The sequence below is a fragment of the Chelonia mydas genome, chromosome 4 (assembly GCF_015237465.2).
Source record: "Chelonia mydas isolate rCheMyd1 chromosome 4, rCheMyd1.pri.v2, whole genome shotgun sequence".
Lineage (NCBI taxonomy): Eukaryota > Metazoa > Chordata > Testudines > Cheloniidae > Chelonia > Chelonia mydas.
This window is the reverse complement of record NC_057852.1, coordinates 41,010,778-41,034,885: the sequence shown is the minus strand read 5'-3', so window position 1 is coordinate 41,034,885 and position 24,108 is coordinate 41,010,778. Positions and strand designations below refer to the sequence as shown.

At 38.5% G+C, this 24,108-nt stretch overlaps 1 protein-coding gene across 1 annotated transcript in view; it reads left to right on the top strand.

Annotated features, from left to right (window-relative positions):
- Positions 1-24,108, top strand: part of TNIP3 (TNFAIP3 interacting protein 3) — a 109,464-nt gene that overhangs the window by 48,127 nt on the left and 37,229 nt on the right. The window contains exons 3-5 of the mRNA XM_043545299.1: positions 4,483-4,615; positions 21,403-21,489; positions 23,532-23,615. Coding sequence (XP_043401234.1) covers positions 4,483-4,615; positions 21,403-21,489; positions 23,532-23,615 — 304 coding nt within the window. The remainder of the gene's footprint in view (positions 1-4,482; positions 4,616-21,402; positions 21,490-23,531; positions 23,616-24,108) is intronic.

Here is a 24,108-nt window from a genome sequence, read left to right as displayed (position 1 = left end):
GCTATGAAGAGATTCATTTTTTAGACAGTTGAGAATTTTCAAATATTGATTCCATTTTAACAAGGGCACTGCCGTATGAGACACATAAAAATTCTGTTCTGTTGTTGCATCAGAGGGCAAGTAGCTCCATGTGTTTGGAGCCTGACCTCCTGTAGATTACTATCCCTAAATATTTCTTCATATATTAGGCCTGGGAACTGGTTTGTTTGTTTTTCTTCATTATTTGAGATTCTTTATAAATACCTCATTAATATACTGTTCTATAAAGACTTGATGCTATATCCGTGGAAGTCTATGGCAAAGAGCCTCTTGACTTCAGTGATACAGGATCAGGCTCCAAGTGAACAAAGTAGACAGACAATTGCTAGGCTGGATAAGTGAGGGAATATCAAAGGCAGTGTGCAGACCTAGGCAAACGGGCACTAGATGCAACAAAAGAACAGTCTTGATCTTTCTCAGAGGACTGTTGCCTTGCAAAACAAAGTCATGATGATAATAAAATGGTGATTATTTGGAATCCCATATCTCTCCCTCCCCCACTTTTTATAAGGTAAGGCTGGCTTTTGATAAAAAAAAAACGGAAAAAAACATTTTTCTTCTAAAAAATATTTCCCAATATAGGAATTTCAGCAAAATTTCAAACTAAAGTGACATTTAAGAACACAGTTTCCTGCAGGTAAGTGATGAAATTTTAACAAGCACCACCTCAAAATGTACAAGAGAATTGTCCATTTTTGGACAGCTCTAATCAGATTTTTTTGCTTATAAAAGTAACACTTAAATTACAAGAAGGAAGTACTATGCTCATCTTACCTTTGTTTGCTTCTGCGTTCAGCCTGCTATATATTCATAATCTGGATGTCTTTCTCACATCACAGATGTTGATATGCTTGCATTGTGAAGATATGGAAAGCAAAGAATTTGTCCCATTTAAAAAAATACAAGCACTTCCAATTTTTTCTTATCAATTTTTACAAAAAGGAAAAGCATAATATGAACTATCAGAACCTCTAATAGAAACTTGCCACTTCAGTAAATGTAGATGTCATCTTTTCATTGTAGATCCAATACAGTGATATCTGACAGTTATTTTAGTAACAAAAGCACAGCTTAAATAGTCCAGAACACGATGCCTTAATTTATTAACGTTTTTCCTTCAGTACAACTTTTAAGTTAAGATTGTACAAAATGCACCTTTAAACTTTGTAAAACCTAATGTAGTTTGTGTGTTTGGGAACATTACTTTGTATGACAGCTAAATTCTGAGTGCCGTCCAGAGGTCAATAGGAAGAACTGCTTCATTAGGGTTGTCTAAAATTACAAGAAACTTGTCGCACAGAAACCTTCTGCACTCTTTAACAGAGCAGAACATTACATTTGCTTATTTTCATGCCAAATGCAATGAATTTCTATGGTTTAATGTTTTATATACTTCACAGTAAGTTCCATACACTGAATTAACAAAACTTGACTTCACTTCTTTAATGAACAGGAGCATAACATAATGAAATGGGTCAAGAACAAGCAATCCAAGGCAATGTATTATAAGACTGTGATTGGCTAAAGTTCAGTAAAAGGGAGGCTTAGGAAATGGACTGAAGTCCAAACCTGTATTAGTTCTTTCTGAAGGGTAGGAAATACTGTACTGAACGTCAATTAGTTTTATACTATCCACATTCAAAATAATATGTTAGTAGAATGAAATGAGCAGTTAAGTTTGTCCTCATGAAAGTCACCCCCCTCCCCTCCAATTTCCCATATGAATCCTCTGGGAAATCAGTTAGGAAATGCACCCAGAGTATTTGTATAAAAAGGAGGGAAGGCACTAGGAAGCTTTTAAATATATTTAATGGGATTTCCAGTGAGAATCTATGTGTTATCCCAGTGCCTGCCTGCCAGCCTGCTATCTTGTTATGTAAATAACCTGTACAGTGCAACCTGCATTGTCTAAATCTCATTTATGCAAAGCTCTGTATCTGAACCAGAGTCATGCCTAATTTTACTCCCTTCCCATCAGTGCAGTAGTCCTTCCTATGGCTGGTTCAGGTCCTATAGGCTGGAGTCTCTGGCATTTACATTAGTTATGTGAATCATGACATTTACATTAATTATGAAAATAATATTCAGTATACCTTTCCCTAACTGTGCCAAAATGACTGCTTTGATGTTGTAATTTCTGAATACTTCCAGATGTTATCAAATGCATTTAATTTTACTGCATAATGTGTAATAAATTTTGTCATGTGGTATAAATATATTTCATACAGTAGGCATATTTGCAGGCCATCTGGAGGAGCTGAAACAAATGTTTTTTGGAGGGATGTGGATAAGAGAGCATGGGTATGTAATAATGCATGTTACAGAGTCATTAAAAAGTCCTAATTATGTGTTTGTTTAAAAACAGAGCATACAAATTAATGCACTCATGAATAATGCTGTGCAACAACACACATTTCAAGTATCTTACAAACATATGTTGCTAACGTGCAGCTTGTAATGTCTACAGTGTTTTTGAAGTTTTATAATAAGAAAAGTTAAGGAAAAGGTAGAATTTCTTTTTTCCTTTTTAAATTTTTTCTTTGTGTATAACTTAACAATGTTAAAGGGATCAGGGTAGTCTAGTGACATTGTTTACTACCCTTATTCCATTTGCCCGTCATAGCTGAAGGTACTGTATTTTGTCTAGTTAGCATATAATCCTCGCTTTGCATTCATATTTGTTGAAATGGCTTGCTTCTGCTCATTTTAGGTGAAACTCACCCTGTACAGAAGGCCAGCCCATGCATCACTTAATTCCTATTTATAGTCTGAAAATAGGGCTTAAATGGAAGTTAAGAAGCATAGGTCTTTATGCTGGCACTGTGCACAGGGTTAAATTTCATTTTGAATCCAATCCAGCAAGGGGCCAAGTACTTCCCCAAACTGGGCCCTTTGTGATTAAATTCAACCACACACCAACTCATGTACATCCTAAATTGTCACTGGAATGCCTGTTGCCATTATTTGTGGCACCTTCAGTGTTGTTAGGGTATCTGCAGTGGCATAATTTAGTGCAGAGTCTTTGTCGGGAGGCATTGCGATTTGGATTGTTTCATTAGGAGATCTGGAGCTCCATAGTGCAACAAGCCATGTTGTATAATTTTGATAGTCAGCTTTTTAACCTAATTGGTGAGTGATAAGTTACCATACCATGTTAGTAGCAGTTCCCTACTCAGTTTTCAATAACCCACCTTCGCGCCAATCTTTGTTATGCGGTGCCATGTAATCACTCTGGGCTTAGATGCCTAACTAAACCAGTACTGTTTCTCATTCTGGAGCACTGTATAACTTGAACTTTATCCAAAGTGGCAAGGGATTTAAACATTGTCTATAACATCATTTCACTGTCCAAAGCATCAAAGAGAATGAACATTTCTAGTTGAAAGTTACAGTAATTTATATAAAACCTCCCCCAGTTCATACATTTTGTGAATGACATACAGTTAGTGTTAGCTCCAGAATTCGTGGTGGCTCTGGGATCAGAACTCAAGAAAGTCTGTCTCATAATCACGGGATCTGACTACTGGACAATAAACCAAATAAAAAACTTTACCCTTCCTTATTGCCAACTCTTTTATTTAGTACACAGGGGAAAGAACTAATGCTGATGGAAAGAGAAATACACACAGTCCCCGTCTGTAAAAGCACAGAATAGAATGAACTGTTCTGTTGTCTGCCAAATATCCGCTTGCCTAATTATAGCCTTTATTTTTATGGGGGAGACTGATGGTTTGCTATATGGATGAACTATGTTCTTAAATACATTTTTAAATTGCCTGGAATAGGCCCCTTTCTGGATTGTTTATATAAACTGAAATAAGTAAAGCTCATAGATAAAATATTCTCACTGCCTATGATTTTCCTGATAGCTTCAAATGGAGAAATTATTAACTAGATCTAGAGGAAAAATGAACACCTATTGTGGTTTAAAATAAATAAATAAGTTCAAACAGACCTTTTTTTAAAAAAGTGTTTTTAAAAAAATCTGATTTTAGTGATCAGAAATGTTATTGTAAATATTACCGGAGCCAGGTTTTCAGTCAACAGTTTTGATAAAATTTTTGTTCATGTTTGATATAAAATTTCTGAAAAAAATGGGAAAAGGCACATTTTTCACAAACCCCCAAAAATGACTCATGATTTTTATGCAAAAAAATCTTCATTTTAAGGAAAAAAGCCATTTTACAAAAAAAACTTCTTGTTAGAAAAATCTTATACCAACTCTAACACAAACTCTTTATTGTTCCGTTTTGGGGATTCTGAAATTCTGTGATTCTGCTTTACTCTTTTGTGCCTGTGTGCAAGGGTGAAGCCTGTGATAGGTACAGAATTAGCTCTTCCACATATTGTGCCACATAAGGAAATGGTTGACCAGAAAAACAGCTCCCTAAATTCTTTCCTGTATGCTTTGGCAATATAACCCTACCATTTCCTTCTAAGCAGGTGTGAAAGCATAGAGCTTGATGATGAAATAAGAAATCTGATAGAGAAGAACAGTATTTCACAGTGCCATGAAAACTCTGAGTTCATTGCCCAAGAACTTGTGCTCAAACAGATGACTTCGTGTTCCCTGAAGGTAAGCAAATGTTTCTTTTGCAACAGTTTGTCTGCAAGGGAAGAAAATTGAGGGGATATCTCCTGTTGTATTAACAACTGTGCACAAACTTCCTTGATTGATGAACACATCATATGCTGAACACACTGTAAATTCTCTCACAAAGCCACTTCCTGTGACTAGGGAAACTGTTTAAGTGAGGTTTCAGAGTCAAAGCCGTGTTAGTCTGTATCCGCGAAAAGAACAGGAGTACTTGTGGCACCTTAGAGACTAACAAATTTATTTGAGCATAAGCTTTCGTGGGCTACAGCCCACTTCATCGGATGCATAGAATGGAACATATAGGAAGAAGATATATATATAGATATACACACATACAGAGAACATGAAAAGGTGGAAGTAGCCTTACCAGTACCTCTTACTGTAAGAGGCTAATTAATTAAGATGAGCTATTATCAGCAGGAGGAAAAAAAACTTTTGTAGGGATAATCAAGATGGCCCATTTGGACAGTTGACAAGAAGGTGTGAGGATACTTAAGATGGGGAAATAGATTCAATATGTGTAATGACCCAGCCACTCCCAGTCTCTATTCAAACCCAAGTTAATGGTATCGAGTTTGCATATTAATTCAAGCTCCGCAGTTTCTCGTTGGAGTCTGTTTTTGAAGCTTTTCTGTTGCAAAATTGCCACCTTTAAGTCTGTTACTGAGTGACCAGACAGGTTGAAGTGTTCTATTATTCTAAATGGACACAAATCTGACATCAGGAATCATAACATTCAAAAACCGGTAGGAGAACACTATATGTATTATATATATTATATATATATAATCTTCTTCCTATATGTTCCATTCTATGCATCTGATGAAATGGGCTGTAGCCCACAAAAGCTTATGCTCAAATAAATTTGTTAGTCTCTAAGGTGCCACAGGTACACCTGTTTTTTGTTTGTTTTGTTTAAGTGAGAAGACACTTTACTTCAGCAGTTTCCAAAGCCCAGCTAGAGACACTGAGAGTACATCTATACAGGGATAAAAAACCATCAGCTGGCCTGGGTCAGCTGACTCAGGCTCATGGGGCTCAAGCTCCAGATCTGAAAAATTGCTGTGTAGATGTCTGGACTGGAGCTCAAGCTCTGGGAATCTGCGAAAGTGGAAGGTCCCAGAGCTCGGGCTCCAGCTCAAGCCAGAATGTCTACACAATTTTTAGCCCCGCAGCCTATGCCTTTTGATCCAGGCCAGCTGCAGTGGCTCCCCTTTTATCTCTGTGTAGACATAGCTGTATTGTCCAAAGCAGCATTCTGATTGGCCAGTTGGACCTTTTGGATAGTGATATCTAGAGATGCATGGCTGTGACCTCACATGGCTGTGACCTTAAACAAACACAAACATCTCTAGACCCATTGTGTTCAACAGTTTAACGGTGAAAGGGGAAGAAGGGAAACAAAAATAAGGCCCCTTGTGCAGATGGGAGGGGAAGTTGGTGGAGTGGGAATGAGGGTCTGAAGAAGAAAAAGTGATGGTTTAGATGCAACTCTCCGTCTGGTAGTGAGATGAGAGGAAATTCCTCTTTCCTGCAATGAGGAAAGGAAGGGGAAACAGAATAGTGCACCCAGGCTGGGCAGAGATACTGTTAAATTATTCATTCCACCACCTAAAAGGAACAAAGTGGAGACCCAATTCCTTTCCTTTATGACATCATCATGAGGAAAAGGATGTGGCTGAAAAGCACAACTCTAAGTATGTTTCAAGGAATTACCAGGAAAATGAAAGAAGATGTTACTATGATGAATCAATTTACAGGTATTTCACAAGTAAACCATCACCTCCAGAATGACTTGCTGCTACAACTGCTAAGGAATTTTTCAATGAAATGTTTTTTGTCAGAAAATTCCTATTTGTTGAAACTGAAACTTCTTCGAGAGTTCCACACCTGGGCAGAAAAAACCAGTTATCCCCAGAGACAGCTGATAGTCTAGAAAAGCAGGAATACCAGAACATGTTGGGCCTGTCTATTAGCTCACTGCAGATTCACCTAGCAGCAATCACTGCCTTCCACCCTTGGGTAGAGAGCTATTCTATTTTTACACACCCAATAATAATCAAATTCCTGAAGGGTCTCACTCGGACATTCCCACCAGTAGTGAAGCCAACACCTCAATGAAACCTCAGTCTTGCACTGTCAATACTTATCAGGCCACCCTTTGAACATCTAACCATGTGCTCAATGTCCCTCCTGTCTATGAAGGTCACCATCACATTGGTCAGGAGGTTGAGCAAGCTGAGGCCACTCATGGCCAACCTGCTATATATGCTAGTTTTCAAAAAGAAAAGGTATCCCTTTGCTTCCACCCAAAATTCATTCCCAAGGTAATTTTTGAATTCCACATAGATCAATTAATTCACATACTGGTATTCTTTCTAAAACATCATGCCTCTAGTGAAAAGCAGAGGCTTTGCTCTCTTGACATCAGAGGAGCTTTGGTGTTCTACCCACAAAGAATGAAACCAATTTGAAAAATGTCTACACTATGTGTTGCTACAGCAGAATGAACATGGGGTTAAGCAATATCTATGCAGATCCTCTCCAAAAGAATTCCTGGCTGCTGTCAGTTACCACACATCACTCCTTGGACAGGATGAGGGCCCATCCACTGGAACACAGGCAACCTCAGTAAGCATCTCTCCAAGAAGTACCTGTGTGGGATATTTGTAAGGCATCAACCTAGAGTTCCATCCACACCTTCATGAAGCATTAAGCTTTAATCTAAGCCTCTTCTGCAGACACAGCCTTTGAACAACATCAGTACTGCCTGCAGCCTCATACCACCCTCTTCTCTGACTACTGTTTACCAGTCACCCCCATTTGGAATATATATAGGGACCAGCACTTGAAGAGGAAATGGAGTTTACTTATCTGTAATGTGACAGGTCCTGAGATGTGTGATCCCTATCTGCATTCCTCTACCTGCCTTCCTTCCCTCTGCCATGGATCATGACACTATTAGTGGTAGAAAACAGCCTGCACCTCCCCATATACCGTGGTGCTGAGCACGACAGGCTTCAGGGCACAGGCATGGACCAATGGACACCACTTGAAAGATTTTTCCATTCTCCCGCATGTAGTGTGCGTGCGTATCCATGCATGGAATGCACATAGCGACCACACATCTCAGAGTAAGCTGTTTTGTGTGCGTGTGTGGAAATGCATCTGTTTTGATCAAAGCTTCGCTGGAAAAAATGTCAGATCCCAGATGGAATTTCCGGGGGGAGAGGAAGAGATCCCAGAATAGCCCATCAGTATCCCAGTGATTTGGACACTGGGCAATGCAGGAGAGCCAGGATTAAATCTCTTCTCTGACTCAGGCAGAGCAGGAACTTGAACCTGGGTCTCCTACTGTGTACCACGTGAGTGTCCTAATAGCATTACTCTCTCTCCCTTTCCTGTTGGAGCTATTCCACTTTTGTATAAATAATTAAATATTCACTGAAGCAGAAAGAGAGAGACTGACTCTGTAGCCCTGTGGTTAGGTGTGAGTCCAGACCATTTGAACCTGGGTCTCCCATATCTCAGGTGAGTGCCCTAATCACAGGGGTATTGGCTATTTTAAGGTGGATCTCTCGCTCTCTTTATAAAAATATTCAAATAGTCTAGTTTTCATTCTGATGCAGACTGAACACAAATGTCAAAACCTTGGATATTTTTCAAGGAATTCTTGTTTTTTATCCAGCCTTATTTGCTGCCTACAATAAGATTACAAAACAATAAGATTAAGGGAAAATGTCACAATTAGAACAATGGGATCAGATCTGTCACAAAAGGGAAAAAATTCTAGATGGATTTCACATTATCATTGAAATCCACAAAAATCTCTCCCTCTCCTCCTCTCCCAAAAGTGGCGAAACAAAAGCGGCATCAAGACCACAAAAGCAAGTAGCATTAAACTTCTCACTTAATACACAAATCAGCAAAACAAAAGTTGGTGATTGTTTCAGTCAGCCACTAGATGTGATCTTCTTTCCAACAGAAAGTTGGGAATGTAGACAGGGATTCCTAGGGAAGAGAACAGAGAGAGGGTTCACTCCCCCTCCTTTGTTATATAGTTCAGTGTTTCACTTGAACTGTGCAAATCTGTAGTATTTTCCCCCTCTTCGTATGCACTAGCACATATTCCAGTTACTTGCCCTTTGGATGTGTGTGAGGGTTTTTCATACAGTTGAGAGGGCGGTACAGTGTTTCAAGTGTAAAAAAGTGTGTGGTTTTAAGATTGTTTTTAAAAGGAGTGGCTCTTTTACTTGGTCAACTATTTACCTGGATTTTCAGTAAGTGCCAGCTGTGATAAAATCCAACAATTTTCAGTGCAGGTGGCTTAAAATTAATGTGTTGGGTTGTATAAGTTGAATATCATCAGGATATCATTGCTATTTAAAGAATATTCTTCAGATGTAAGTGATTTACAATGGTAAAGAAAACAGCCACGAATGTCGGTTTGAGTAGACTCAGAAGCTGGTTTGAGGGGAAATCTTTTACTTAGTTTACACCTCTTCCTCTATCCCTATCTTATGCTTCCTCCGTGGCTTTGTGCGTCCTTTCAGACAAGTCAGGCACAGACTTGTTCAGGTACAGAATGTTTGTCAGATTTTTACAATGTTTGAGGTAGCAGTATGACAACCCCAGATGTTCAAAAATCCTGTCAGACACCAAAAATCATGAGATTATGTAAAAATAATAGATTTGGTATTCTTTTTATTTGCCTTCTGCTGTTTGAGCCTTTAGAGTGCCCTGGGGTCACATTTTGAAGCTTTCTCCACAGCCACAAGGGCTAGAAACTTAAAGAAACGGTAAGAATGAAGGCTGAAATCATCATATATCCATTTGACTCCAGGGGCTTTAAGAAAAACAGTCATAATCATGAGACCAATAACAAAATCATGAGAGGTTTCAGAGTAACAGCCGTGTTAGTCTGTATTCGCAAAAAGAAAAGGAGTAAATGTGGCACCTTAGAGACTAACCAATTTATTTGAGCATGAGCTTTCGTGAGCTTGCATCCGATGAAGTGAGCTGTAGCTCACGAAAGCTCATGCTCAAATAAATTGGTTAGTCTCTAAGGTGCCACAAGTACTCCTTTTCTTTTTGCAAAATCATAAGAGTTGGCCACACACAATATCACCAACAGCAAACTGGCATATTCTAACTACAAGGCTCTAGTAAGACTGTGTTTCTGGAATATTAATGTAAACAAATTCCCCTTGCTTCCTTCCCTTTTTTTCTTTATGTAAGCTAAGTTCTTAATAAATTAAAAAACATCTAAGGGCTGAAAGAGGCCATTTGAGAGAGGTAACCTGGATATCCAGAGTGAATAGACTGGACTCCAAGCATCAACTTCATGCCCTGATCACTGCACGTATTATAGTTTTTAAATTATGGAATGTCATCATGCTGTGTTACCCACAGTCCTGGGGCATCTTGGTACTAAACCATGGTGGCCCTGCATGGAAAGTCTCATTTTTAATCTTCACCATGTTGTGTGAGAAGAACATAGTGCTTGACTGGCTTCAAAGAGAGTTTGAAGGCACAAGAAATGCATGAAATGGACTTATTTCCATCTGACCATCTGATCAGTCCATATATGGGCAAATGGAAAGGGTTGAGTCCTTGTATTTGAATTGCACAAGTGAACTAAATACACATTTCATCTGTACATACAAAGGGCCAAACTCAGAAGTGTCATGTGGTGTGAATTAGACTTCTTGCCCTAGCTCAGACTCCTTTCCATTTACTGTAATGGAAACTTTTCCATTGGACTAGAGCTGGCCAAATAATTTTCACTAACAAAAAATGGGAAACATATTATAAAAGTGGTTTCAAATTTAATCAAGTTTTTCAACCATCTTTAACTCAGACCTTTGTTATTCTTCAAAAGGGTCAGAAGTCTAATTTGTGTAAGTTTCATATACTGAGGTATTCTAGCTAACACTTTCTTCCCCATCGTTGCAGTGTGTATAAAAAGTCTAAATGAGTCTAACATGCACTCCCCTACACACCACCTTTGAGTCTGGCACAATCTCAATAAATTAGCATAATCCTCAATGTGTCCCCGGAGAGGTATCCCCTATTTTATAGAGGAGGAAACTGAGGCACAAGTCACTTGGCCGAAGTGACGCAGGAAGTCAAAGCAGCAAATAGAACCGATCTCCTAAATCCCAGTCCCCTACTAGAACCACTATCACAGCCTCTGTTCCCAAAAATTACATAAAAAATTATTAAACATTCCTATTGTAACAAACTAGGCCAAATATTATTTCTCAAAATGATATATTTTCCACATTAAATAATTTTTTATATACAGAGTATTTTAAATATATCATATCCATGACATTCATATGAAATCTGATTCATTTATATTTTACATGCAAGTAGAAGGCAACTTTTCCATATAGGGAAGAATAGGACCAAATAGGAAGGGACGAACAACAACTTAAAAATATTATTTACATTCCAGCAAAAAGGAAGAGCAAGGAAAACATTTGGTTCATGGACTATCACTCGTTCGACATATAGATCAAGAGTTACAATAACTGTTCTGTACATGAAAATATATTCCTGAGCAAACGGATCATAGCAGTTCTGGCACTGGATATAATTACAAGAAGATCATGATTCATCAGTGGGTACAGTGTGATATACACATACTAAGTTTCACAGTATCCTTGAATTTCCTCATTCCTACATTATTTTTCTTAGTGTTTCTTTCTAGTGCCTCCTTGCTCTCTCTTATTCCAGTTTAACTGTAGATTCATGAAGTAGGTATTTAAGTCCTGACGGCAACAGTTTGTAAACACTTACCCATGTAAGCAACTTTGCTCACGTGATTAGTCCTGCTGAAGTCAACAAAGAACAATAGAAGGAAAGCTTGAAGCAGAATATGTGTGTACAATATTGTTTACTCTGATGAAAATACATCTTATTTTATTCAGTGCCTAAGCTGCTATGGTTCAAATACTGAGGAACATACTCTCATCTGAACACATGTACATACAAGAATATTGCAAGTGTCTAGATGAACATTAATACATATGTCAAAAAGGTGTGTGACATACTCATTTTTTCAGGAAAATCCCCTCCTTACACATTTTTCTGTCTGGGTGAAGCTTCTATGCACAAAGATCAAATGTAGACAGGAAATAACACACTCTCTTTCCTGTTTAAAGACTGACTGTATTTCCCAGCTGGAATTACCTTGCTGTTCACTATTTTACTGCACCAGACTGGGAACAGGAAATAGCTGCCACTCTGTACCCCACATGTCTCTTGCTATCATCACTCTTTTCATTATTTTGAAATGATCTTTTAAATTAAGACTAAAACAAGCCCTACTGGTACAATAACAGTTGGAGAAAAACATTCATATTATAGGTTTCAGAGTAGCAGCCGTGTTAGTCTGTATCCGCAAAAGAAAAGGAGGACTTGTGGCACCTTAGAGACTAACAAATTTATTTGAGCATAAGCTTTCGATGCACCCAATGAAGTGAGCTGTAGAAAAGTCCTCCTTTTCTTTTTATTCATATTATAAAATCCTCTTCAAAGTGTTTGGGTGGAGAAAGTCTTCAGAGAGTCCGAGAGAGACAGAGAGAGGTGTGTGCGCACATACACACTTATGCTACACACAAACCAGCAAATTCTTAGCCTAAATAATCTTATAGTGAATATGGCTTATACTATTCTGCCACTGAATAGTATAAATTTATAAGGCAATCTAACTGGAAACACCGGCTAAGTTAGGAGTCATATAATGAAGTGATTCTATATTTTACCTGGTTTCAGAGTAGCAGCCATGTTAGTCTGTATTCGCAAAAAGAAAAGGAGTACTTGTGGCACCTTAGAGAAATTTGTTAGTCTCTGAGGTGCCACAAGTACTCCTTATATTTTACCTGTTATCTGCATCATCAAAAAGAGATTGTTATCCAGCTCAGCATTTTAAAAGTCTTTAGTTTCATTAGAATTAAGGAAGATATAATGACCAAGATTTCCAAAAGTGATTGAGTACCTTAATTTCTGAGTGCCCAATTTACAATACATAAAGGGGCCTGTCTTTCAAAGGAAGGGTGCTTAGAAGGGTGCTTAGGTGGTTTCTAAAAATCAAACCATTTAAGATATCTCGAGTTGGGCACCAAAAAAAACCAGACATCCAAAATCACTATATGTGTTTGAAAAATTTGCCAGTTTTGTTAGATATTCACTAAAGCATAATTTCTGAAGTTACTGTAATTTTTATAATTTTAATATGGAAACTCATGAAAGAAAAGAATGATTTTATACCATCTAGCCACATATGAGGGTACATAGGGAACAAAGAAGATGCAAAGTGGGGAAGGAAAGGAATAAGGCATACTAGAGTAGATCTTGGTAATGAGTAAGTCTAAGATTTTGTCATGGAATTTGTGACTTCCAGAGACCTTTGTGACATTTTCTGCTTCAGCCCCAGGGCAGCAGGGCTGGAGCTGTCAGTTGGTGGGGGCCCTGGAGTTCTGAGCCGCCGTTGGGGGAGCCCTGCAGCTCTCGGCTACCGTGGGCAGTAGGTGCTGGACCCCTCCTTCCCCCTTCCTTTCCTGAAGCAGAGCTCAAGCTCTCATCTCCCCCCGGCCCCATCAGTCCCATTTTGTCACAGTTCTTTTGAATAAAAGTCACGGACAGGTCACGGGCTTCTGTGAATTTTTGTGTATTGCCCGTGACCTGTCCGTGACTTTTACTAAAAATAACTGTGACAAAATCTTAACTTTAGTAATGAGATATCATAAATGGTAACTGTGAATCTTAAAAAGAAAAGGAGTACTTGTGGCACCTTAGAGACTAACAAATTTATTTGAGCATAAGCTTTCATGAGCTACAGCTCACTTCATCAAAAGCTTATGCTCAAATAAATTTGTTAGTCTCTAAGGTGCCACAAGTACTCCTTTTCTTTTTGCGAATACAGACTAACATGGCTGCTACTCTGAAACCTGTGAATCTTAGAAATTAGAAATGAAAAAGACCTACAATATTAAGTACACTAAACTATCTCTCTTCTGGTGCAGGATACTATCTTTTAATACACCTTTTCATACTTTTGGGCAGTCTTTTTAAAAGGTCACACTGCAGCTGAATATTAAAAATGTTACAGCGGGAGAGAAGCAACAAAATAGTTTGTGTCAAACAAAGACAGAATACTGTGTGTGTGTGTAATATATATATATAAATTAAACAATAATGACCCAGCAGGGAACTCCTTTAGCAAATTTCCTGAAAAGAAATATCCAAAGTCCACCATTGCTCCAAAAAGAGAGTAAATGCTCTTGGTGATTATGTTGTGGCTCAAACTGAGAAGGAAGTCTTCCCTTAAAGTAGAAAGCTCTACTTAAGTCAGGACTGATTCCACATGGAGTTTGTCTGGTCAGTTTCCCATTGCTGCCACTATTGTGTTAAAATGAACAGAGAAATTAAATTATATTTAGGCTTGGCAGAAATAGACTTTTATTTTATCATTTTGACAGATACCCATATTTATTTTAAGCATTTTGAAGATATTGATTTTACATTTTCACGTGCAAAATTATGGGGTTTAAGCAATTTTAAAAAATAGTTATCAATGTAAAATGTTGACAGTTAAGGGAAATTAGGAGGCAGCACACAATGGGGTTAGGGGTCAGACAAGGATTTGACAGTAGCTGTTGAGATTCAAAAAGTTAAAGCTTTATGACCATTAAAATATAACTTGCCAACTTCTTGTGCCAAAATAAATAAATATCCTTAAATCAAACACTAATAAGTTCCCAAGTAGTACTTTTCTTACTTAGCCTACCTATAAACTTTGATTATTATCAATGGAAATATTGTTTCATCAGTTTGTGTGTACAATGAAATCGCTTACCTGCATTTACCAATCAAATCAAATCCTTCCAAGCCTAATCACAGTCAATGTTGGTTTAGTGCCACAATTGCATGTCAGAATCCAATACTAGGAGATGCAGCCTAAAGAGCAAAACGGGGTCCTACTCTCATTGGAGGAAAGAGGGCACATGCATGGCAAGGGCAGGTCTGAAAATATGCTGGAAATAGAAGGAAGGGGTGTAATAATGAAAAGTAGGGCTTAGACGAATGAAGAAAAGGAATGTTTGGGGGCATGTCCTACACAGTATTAGGAGCACTGGTGCTATTTGGAAGACAGTTTGTTTTTATTTAAATAGATATTAAAAGAGAATATAAAACACATGAGTTCACTGTACACTTTGATATGGCTGTGTGTGTTCGTGTGAATGGCAGAAGTTAGTGGTGAAGCCCTGTAAGGTCATCAAGTCTGCATCCTCCCAGTGCAAGATTGTTCCCTGAGGTATATTTTTCTGGTGACTTATACAAGCGCACCCAATAATGCAGAGCCTGTCATTGCACATATTTGTCCATTTAAAGAAAAAGAGAGAAATAAAATAAAGATGTGAGATCCTATGCAAGTTAGACAGCAATTTACAGCTCTTGCTGTGCTCGGCATTACTTTTTTTGGCCTTAGCAAAAAATGTTTTTGAAAATTTTGAAACAATAATTTCAGAGACAAATTAATCAACATCCAAATAGGCAGGGAAAGAGTTGGAGGGGGGAGGTCTGTGTTTTTTGTGTTGGGTTTTGGTTTTTTGTCTGAAGAGCAAAGCGATATGCTTCACTCCCCCTTTAGTAAAGGAGGCAAAATAAATAAAATACTAGTGTAATGATGGAGAATTCCTTGAAGAATGGACTGAGGATTGCTCATTGTGTCCCAATGTGCTGAGGCTGCATTAGCATTATCCACTGAAGCTCCAGGCCTATGAGAGCTAGAGAGGGACTAGTGCCCAAAGTGGTTACTACGCTGTCATATCTTGGTAAAACCCCTGTAGAGAAGAGTGAAATTTAAGGTCAAGAAAGTGAAAGGAAAAGCTTGGTGTGGTCTGTCCTGTGTGTCATGACACTGACTGCATTCTGAGTCTTGGTACAGAGATCCCTCTTTGAATGTTCTTCTTTGATAGCAGAGCTGGCTGAATGCTAGAACAAAATAGAAGAATAATTATTCAATAAGTAATGGCAATATTAGTCAAATGTTGTATCTGATTAATAATATGAAACCAATATGAATTACAGAAATTGATATTGGGAAACAATGCACAGAAACATTATTCTAGAACTTTTCTTCACGTTTTAATTATGAATTTAAGTTGCCATATTTAACAAGATCACAGTTTTAGCCCTTCAGCTGCTAAAATAGCCCTATGTGTATATGGAAATAACCCTCAGAATAACAATACTAATTCTGAGGTCTCTGAACTGAGGAACAGGTACCCAGTAAACATAGCTCCTATCATTCTCTTCTGCTCCACTCTGAGCCTCACCTTCTTCCAGATTCCTTCCCCTCTCTTTAATAAGACCCTTCTATGACATTCTGGGATGTAATCCAGAACAGTGAGGGGCTGTGTCACCCTGGCCTGTAACCTCGGATGCCTCACAATGCTTTGCTGCTGTAGCTCCCACCTGGATCACCCATAAACAGCCTGTGAGCAGGCAGGTCACACACACATGCTTAGTGTCTGTGTGTAGCCACAGCTCTGGGCCAGCACTTCTCATCCCAGCAGCCTATCATCAAACACCAGCCACACACTTACTTCCAGAAGCCTTGGTTACCACTTGCAGGGTGACCCAAATATGGTCCCAGTCTCAATTTCCCCTCCAAAATGTGTGTGCTGCACTATCCAGCCCTCTCCTGGACAATTCAGACATATTAGGTCCATTATGCCTCTAAGGGAACCAATATACAACAGTTTGACACCCTAAATGAGTTACCCACACAGTTCACAACACTGGATTAGTTTCGATTAAAGAATAAAACAAGTTTATTTAACGACAAAGAGGTTTTAAGTGAGTACAAGTACGGGGCATGAAAGTCAGAAATGGTTACAAGAGAAATAAAGTTCCTAGGACTAAAACTTAACAATCTAGGCTTGGTTCAAGATAAAATTCTTATCAATGCTCCCAGCAACAGGGCTGGGCAAATTTCAGGTCAGAATCTCTCTCAAAGTCAAATGGGCTGGTCTCTTTTGTCTTCGTAGGTTAAAGAGCAAGAAATGGATAGGGAGATATAACTTGGGGTGTTTTTGCTCCTCACTTTTATAGTTCAGTCACCCTTTGAAATTCATTTCCTGGCAGTTTACCCCTAAAGTAAATTCCTGCTGTGAGGTTGGAGTCAAGGAGTCTGGTGGTGAAAGAGGTTCCAGACTGACTAGTGAGTTATTAGTTTTTAAATGATACCTCACAAGGCTTATTTTCACAAGGCATAGCTGATACCTCACAAGGCATATTTTGTACAAAGATTGTTACAATAGTGTGTAGAGTGTGAATGCCGAGATTCATTCGGTCTCGCTTTCCTACCTCTGTGATCTGCCAAATGTGGCTAGACCTCCCATCCCCACCCCATGAGGCCTGCTTTATTTTAGGTCAGGGATTTGAATTACCTTAAAGAACTGTCATGCTTGCCATTACCTGATGATGGAATTTCATGCAACTCATATCTGTTTATCTATTCCTCTCCCCTGCCCCCCAACTGCAGACTTACCTCAGAGCCACCTTGGCAATTTCTCTCCTTTGACTGAGACAGTTGGTGGCTAACTTTACATGATGCCACTCTGCACTATATGCCAGTTCCTGCTTGCCCTAGCCTGTCTCCTTGACACGCTATCTGCCACTTCCCCTGCTGGTTCCCAGACTGAAGAACTCACAGAACATAGAACTGGTTTAAATTAAAATAAGTTTGTTTTGTTTTTTAAGACAAGAACTTCACAAGAATTTTTTCAAATTTGAAATACTTAATATTGCACAAAAGTTGAAATCTGAAAGACTTTGACCAGTTTTAGCAGAAGAGGGAGTGGGGCATATCTGCAGGGTGCTGCTCTGAGCAGAGGGGGAAGAGGTAGGGTCTATTGAAACTCACTGCAGCCTCATCTTCCAGCTATGAGATAACACACCTACAGTACAGTGTACCCTAGAAGTCTCCCCAAAGCCCTAATTAAAATCCTCCAAAATGAGATTGACACAAATGTATTAAATACTAGGGGCTTAGTCAGCATCCTAAAGTTAACCCAACTTTCCTGGAAACTGGTTTCAGCGAAATGATGGTAACAATTGTATGAACGCCAGCATGTTAATTTCATTTCCTAGCTGAGTTTATTTCAGTGCTAATAGCATTAACATTGAGCTGGGGATTTTCCAGTTGCACTATTATCACTATTAACATGCACTACCAGTGTGCTTAGCATTATATAACAGATAAAGACACCCCTATTTCCATGAACTTATAGTCCATAACAGGTATGAGAAGACACACTGGGAGACGATAAGATGATCTTATTAAGGGACTTTCCCAGTTATTTGTGTGTAGGGAGACTAGAGCTAGTTGGAAGAAAAATTCCAGTTAAATGACTACTTGTTTTGAAACTTAAGCTAACTAGACTGAAAAAGGCTCACGAAAAGATGGGGAAAAAAAACAAACCCCAAAAAGTTTTGATTAGTCCAAAATAAATATTTTATTCCCTTTTTTGGTTTGTGAAAATTTGAGATTTTGACCTTTTGTCGTGATTTGGGATTTTAACAACATTTGTGAGGCAGGAAAACAGTTTCCCACATAGCTCTGGTGGGACCTTCTCCCTACTCCTTGTCCCTTTCTTTCATCAAGAGATCTGTTTCTTGACTCTTTTTTTAAAAACTTTTCCATCAGGAAAACTACTACTTCCTTTCTACAGGAAGCCATCATGATTAATGCGTCAATGCCATGGTAAGCATTCTGATGCCTTCTAACTATCTATGATAGATAGACAGGCAGACCACAGGTCTACGGGACATGAGATTTATTCAGTAATATACTGTGTGACCTTAGATATTCAATCACTCTGTTGCTCTATGTGTAAAGAGGGGATATTACCTACTTTTGTAAAGAGCTTTGAGACCCTCAGATAAAAGAAGCCACAGAGGTACAAAGTCTGTGATTTACCTGGTGATTTACCATTTGATATATGTCATCTTCATTTTGAGACCTGTGGGGGGTGTTTCCTTTTCACCACCACAGGAATCTCACAGTTAAATCATTGCTGTCATCTTCTGTCCAACTTCAAACTGGTGTGAAATATTTTTGTGGAAAACCAATTGCATTTATGCATACTGCAATCCTGTAACTTCCTGTGATATATCTGCAGGAATGTCAAAAACAGTGGCACATATTGCCAATTTTGTGTGGTTTTCCAATTTCCCTGGTATTACAGCTACTGACAATACAAGGCCAAATCCTGCTAGTCTTACTCATAGAAGTAATATTGTTGATTTCAATGGGACTACTTATGTGAGTAAACTGATCAGGATTTGAGCAAGCTGGGAATCTTCTTTGCTTCCTCCCTCTCCTCCTCATTTAGTCTGTGGCTGAATCCTATTTCTTCTTCCTCCACAACATCTCAAAAATCCACCCCTTCCTTTGTAGCCTGATGGCCAAATCCATAACCTAGTCATTTTCTGCCTTACCTACTGTAATCTCTACTAAGGTTCTGTTGTAGTTAAAATTAGAAATTGACCTAAAGCTGGCCAAGTGCGGTGGCTGGTGGAACAAATAATGTACTAATATCCTGGGATGCTAGGCTTAGAAACAATATGATTTTCACACTTGAACATAGGTGAAGTCTGAAGGTACTAACACAGAGTTAGGAGGCTAAATTAGTTCTTCACTATAGCATCACCAAAAAGTTGTAATTGTAATCCTAAGAACTGATCTTTGCCCAAAAGATTAAGTAAAAACGGCTCAGAATGAAGGAGGTCATCCCAATGTTAGCCTTTGATTGAGTCAATATTTCAAGTACCTTCTCCATCAAAGAGCTCTCAGGCCCCTTGAAATATTCTGTTCACGGGTCATAACCAGATGTCTAAAGCTCCACGCTACAAACAACAACATAATCCTGAGACAAAATTATTCTAAAATTGTGATCATTAATAGTGTGCGCTCTGTAGCTCTAAGAGAATTACTCACTGACTTGAATTTTAAGCAAAAAAATATACTTTCACTGCTCCTCATTTTACAAAGTCCTTTTTGTCATTCTTGTCATTTCTATAAACCTTTAAATATTTATTTATTTAATTTGGTGGTCAGAATAACTTCTGTGTACAATCCAAAATGTCCTTATCAAAATAAAATCTTTTTCCTAATACCTTGGTTGTACCCTAATGGATCCCTGACCACTTTAACAAAGTTGAAAAACTAACCTGTTCAAATGGGCAAAAGAAGGAAACAAACGAAGATTTCAGGAAAAATTGTTTTGCAGTTTCCTAGAAAGTCATTTTATTAATGAAGATTTTAATCAAGAAACTTTGGTTAGCATGCAGAATTTTGTACATGGTTCAACATGTGCCAAGAAAAACTAGAGGGGGAAAAAAAGCCCTTGAGACATATTCCAGAGAATATAAAGTTTAATCCTGATGATTGGATCGTAACTGAAGTGCAGTTATTGTTTGTGGGAAGTTCCAAATGGAGCTTGAGATTCTACAATACAGAAATTGTTTCATCATAAATTACCAAGCAGATGTCTGGAGCTTAGCTGTAAAAAGTCCACTGTTTCACCAAAAGTCTATAGTTCGTGTAAATCTTTTTTTTAGTTGCAGGTTTTTACAAGGAACTATGTTGTCTTAAATCAATTTTCATATGATTACATTTGTTCCTTTCCCTGAGAAAAACCTATTATCTTCCCACAAAAGGGAAAAGGGTTTTTTTTCTTTTAAATTTTCCCTCCAACACCATCATCGTTCAGAATTTTTAGAAGAAAAAAAATTGTACATTGTATTTGTCTAGTGCTTTCTATCTAAAAAACTCAAAATGCCACAGAAACACTTAATTGTGTGTCTCATTTGTGAGGTTAGTTATGTATAGTTATCCCCATTTGCAGATGGGAAACTAGACACAGAAGTTAACACTAAAATGATTAAACTTGTGTACCTTAAGCTAGGCATCTAAATCTATATTGAGACAACCTGATACATGACAAGAACTGGAAGGATCAGACCCTTAAAGATAATAAGAAAAACAGCGTGTTGTAGCTCTGTACTTTGCACAATTATAGAACTATTTCAAGGGGAAAAAACCTCACCCTCCGGCTGTAAAAGAGTGAAATGCTGTGAGTATATTTCACTGTACTTATTGTTCTTTTTGAGGGTGTTTTCTTCCCTATAGTTTTTACAGGCATTATTGGTATTCTCCATTAAGTGACTCACCAATTTCTCTCTTACAAGGAAATACAGTAAGTCTTAATGTCACGTCAGAAAATGTTTATATTCAGGCAAGGCAAAGGGCTTGGTTCCACTTGGAAACAGATATCTCTGGTACTGGGGAAAAGAAAGCCATGTCCCTAGAGCTATTCACTGAAAGTTTATTTTTCCTTCCCTTATCTTTGCTAGTTCCTCACCCAGAGGAGAATCAACCAGTAAAGGAAGGGATTGCAATTTACATAACACACTAAACAAAGCCTTATCCTGTCTCATACATTAGTCACAGACAGCATGCTTGAGACATTCTGGGAAGCCCCTGTATAGAAGGCAAAAAAGGTTTAAATCAGAGTTCCATCACCTATATCTTACTCTGTGATGCTTCCACACACGCACAACTAGTTGGGAACATTTTCTGTGAAGTTCTTGAGACACATGTTTTAATAGAACTTTTTCCTTCCTTCTCCTTCGGACAAACCCACCTGCTTAAAGTACGTATTTTATTTGTTTGCCTTCTTTTAAAGACCTGCAGTAAAACAGACATCCAAAGCCACTGTCAACTGCCACAGACAGGCATGAATGGCCCGGAAACTTCAGCAAACCAGTCACAGGTAAGTGAGCATTTCTGATGGGGAGCAGTATCAGTGGCATGTTGTTTAATTAATGGAAATGTGCAAACTAATTAGACATTTAGAGCTATCATTTTGTGGATGGATCATTATAGGCTTGTGCATTAAAATAGTCTTGTCAGAATGAATGTATTCTGTTTTAATGTACGAAGGTGATACTGGAATGCTATAGATCTTTAGATCCTTTTTTTAATCTTTAATATTTTTCTTTAAGGGGCTGATCTTGGGCGTTGCCAATTGCCATGGTAACAAGGCAGCTTCTTGAGGCACTGTTAGCTATTCCAAGATTTGAGCCACAGGCACCGGGGTGTTCTTTGAATTTACTAGCATTGTGTTTCTCGACTGGAAAGTGTGAGCTGTGACATTGAAAGCCAATCACAATTTGTCCTTAAAGCTGTCTATATGTATCTATTGAATAAAAAAGAATTTGCAAACTATATTTGATAGCTTTTGAGAATTCTGCGTTCGGCTGTGCTTTCCTTACCTGGGCTGACAAGCTGTGCCAGCTCAGTAGCGCATGCAGTACCGCGGGGCCGTAGCCGCTGGCAGGAGTGGAAAACTCCACCGGCGGGTCAACTCCATGGGCAGGAGGCAGCCAGAGACAGATTGCGGGCATGGGGAGTGGGAAGCTGCCCCAGGCCAACCTCCAAGGATGAGGCAGTGGCAGTGAGACACGGGTTAGGGAGGAGTGGCAAGGGATTGGGTCACAGAAGGGTGAGCAGGATTGGGGGGTAATTAGTCCTGGCAGCTCCACAGAGGAAACAAGGTAAAGAAAATGGAATCTGGGCCAGCAACTAGACCTTTGCAATCCAACTGGAACTTGACAGGGTCCGACTACAAGTGTTGGGATTGGGTCAGGAATGAAAACAACGTGATATGCCTGGACTTGAGTTCAGGTTTGCTGTGGTCTAGTCAGATTCAGATCAGGCTTTAAAATTAGGTCCTAGCAGACCTCTAATTGACAGTACAGTTTTAGTCTGAAAACCAGGCTACTGACTGGATATTTGGTGGGGATAGGGTGACCAGATACAACTGTGCAAAAACAGAACTGGGGTGGGGGCAGGGGTAATAGGCACCTATATAAGAAAAAGCTCCGAATATTGACACTGTCCCTATAAAAATGGGACATCTGGTCACCCTAGGTGGGGGAGGAATTAAAAACAACACTTTCAATTACCAAGCATTTGACATAGCCAATGTGCTTTTCTGTGTTATGTATATTTATTCCAATTACAATTCTGTTTCTACATACAGCTAGTGTGCATCATGGTTTGTTATGAGAACCTGTGATAGCTTCTTGGAAATTATGATCTATTGGGCTAATAATATAAAAATGAGGATTTGCCTGAAACTATACTGGCTACAAATTACCTATGAAGTATATTTGAACCCATTATGGGTCTAATTATGGGCCCACTCCTGAAAACACTTACTGCTGGAAATAATGCTTACTGTACTAGTGCCCATGAATGAATGGGACTATTCATGCCTGCTAGCATGCCTAGTGGTCAGTGTTTGAAGCACAGGACCTTTATTAGTTGTGAGGCAGGCAAACAATACTTTAATACACAGTATCTTTAAAATAAAAAGCAAAATATGAATGTAGAAAGCTGAAGAAAATCATTAGGCTTTTGCTGACTTTGCAAACTGCTTTTTTAAACAGTTGCACCCATAACACAATATGATACACAATGGGCTAAAATCTCAGCTGGTGTAAATTGGCATATTTCCATTGACTTCAGTTGGCCACAATTCTCATTTTCGCCACAGAGTAAGCAAACGTTAAATTGAGTGTAAATTACATTTTTGTTCAATTTAAGGTCTTTTTGCCTTACCAGGGAAAGTTCAAGGGACAGTAATATAAATATAGCACTTAAATAGAAATTTCCCTCTTCAAATTGCTTTATAAATATTAATATAATAGACATGTAGGGTAGATAAGTGCTCTATAGGATAATATTGAATTTGGGGGTATTAATTAGAAGGATTTATTTTAAATATTGTTTTTTTCTCTCCTTTGAAAGTGTACGTTACTGACAAAAAAGAACAACATACCAACAGATACCCTTGAACAACAGATCAGAATATTGGAAAGACAGAGACAAGAGGTAACTGATAATAGTATTATGTAATTATAAATTTTGGTCTCCCAAAGCAGGAAATCATAGGGTTCAAATTGTTACTGTTGCTCACACTGATTAATATTTACTTCTCTAGCAGTTCCTCTGCAGTCAGTGACAGAATCAGGGCCATAATTTTCTTGTGGAATGCTAGTCCTACATTCTGGAACCAAAATACTCTTGCCTCACAGTTTGTCACAAACAAAGGTCCCAATCCTTCACACACTTATGTGTATGCTTAACTTTATGCATGTGACTAAAGCCATTGGCACGTTTCACATACATAAAGTTAAGCAAGAACATACATGTTTGCAGAATTGGGGCTGAAAACACAGTAATAATGTGTTGATATAAGGTGGTGTAGCCAAGCTGAAGGTTAATGATTTCTTGAACCCTGAGTAGGGATTTATAAGACATTAATGCAAACTTTATTAATGCTCATAGTAATTCCAAGGGGTAATGTTGAGCAGCAACAGATTGC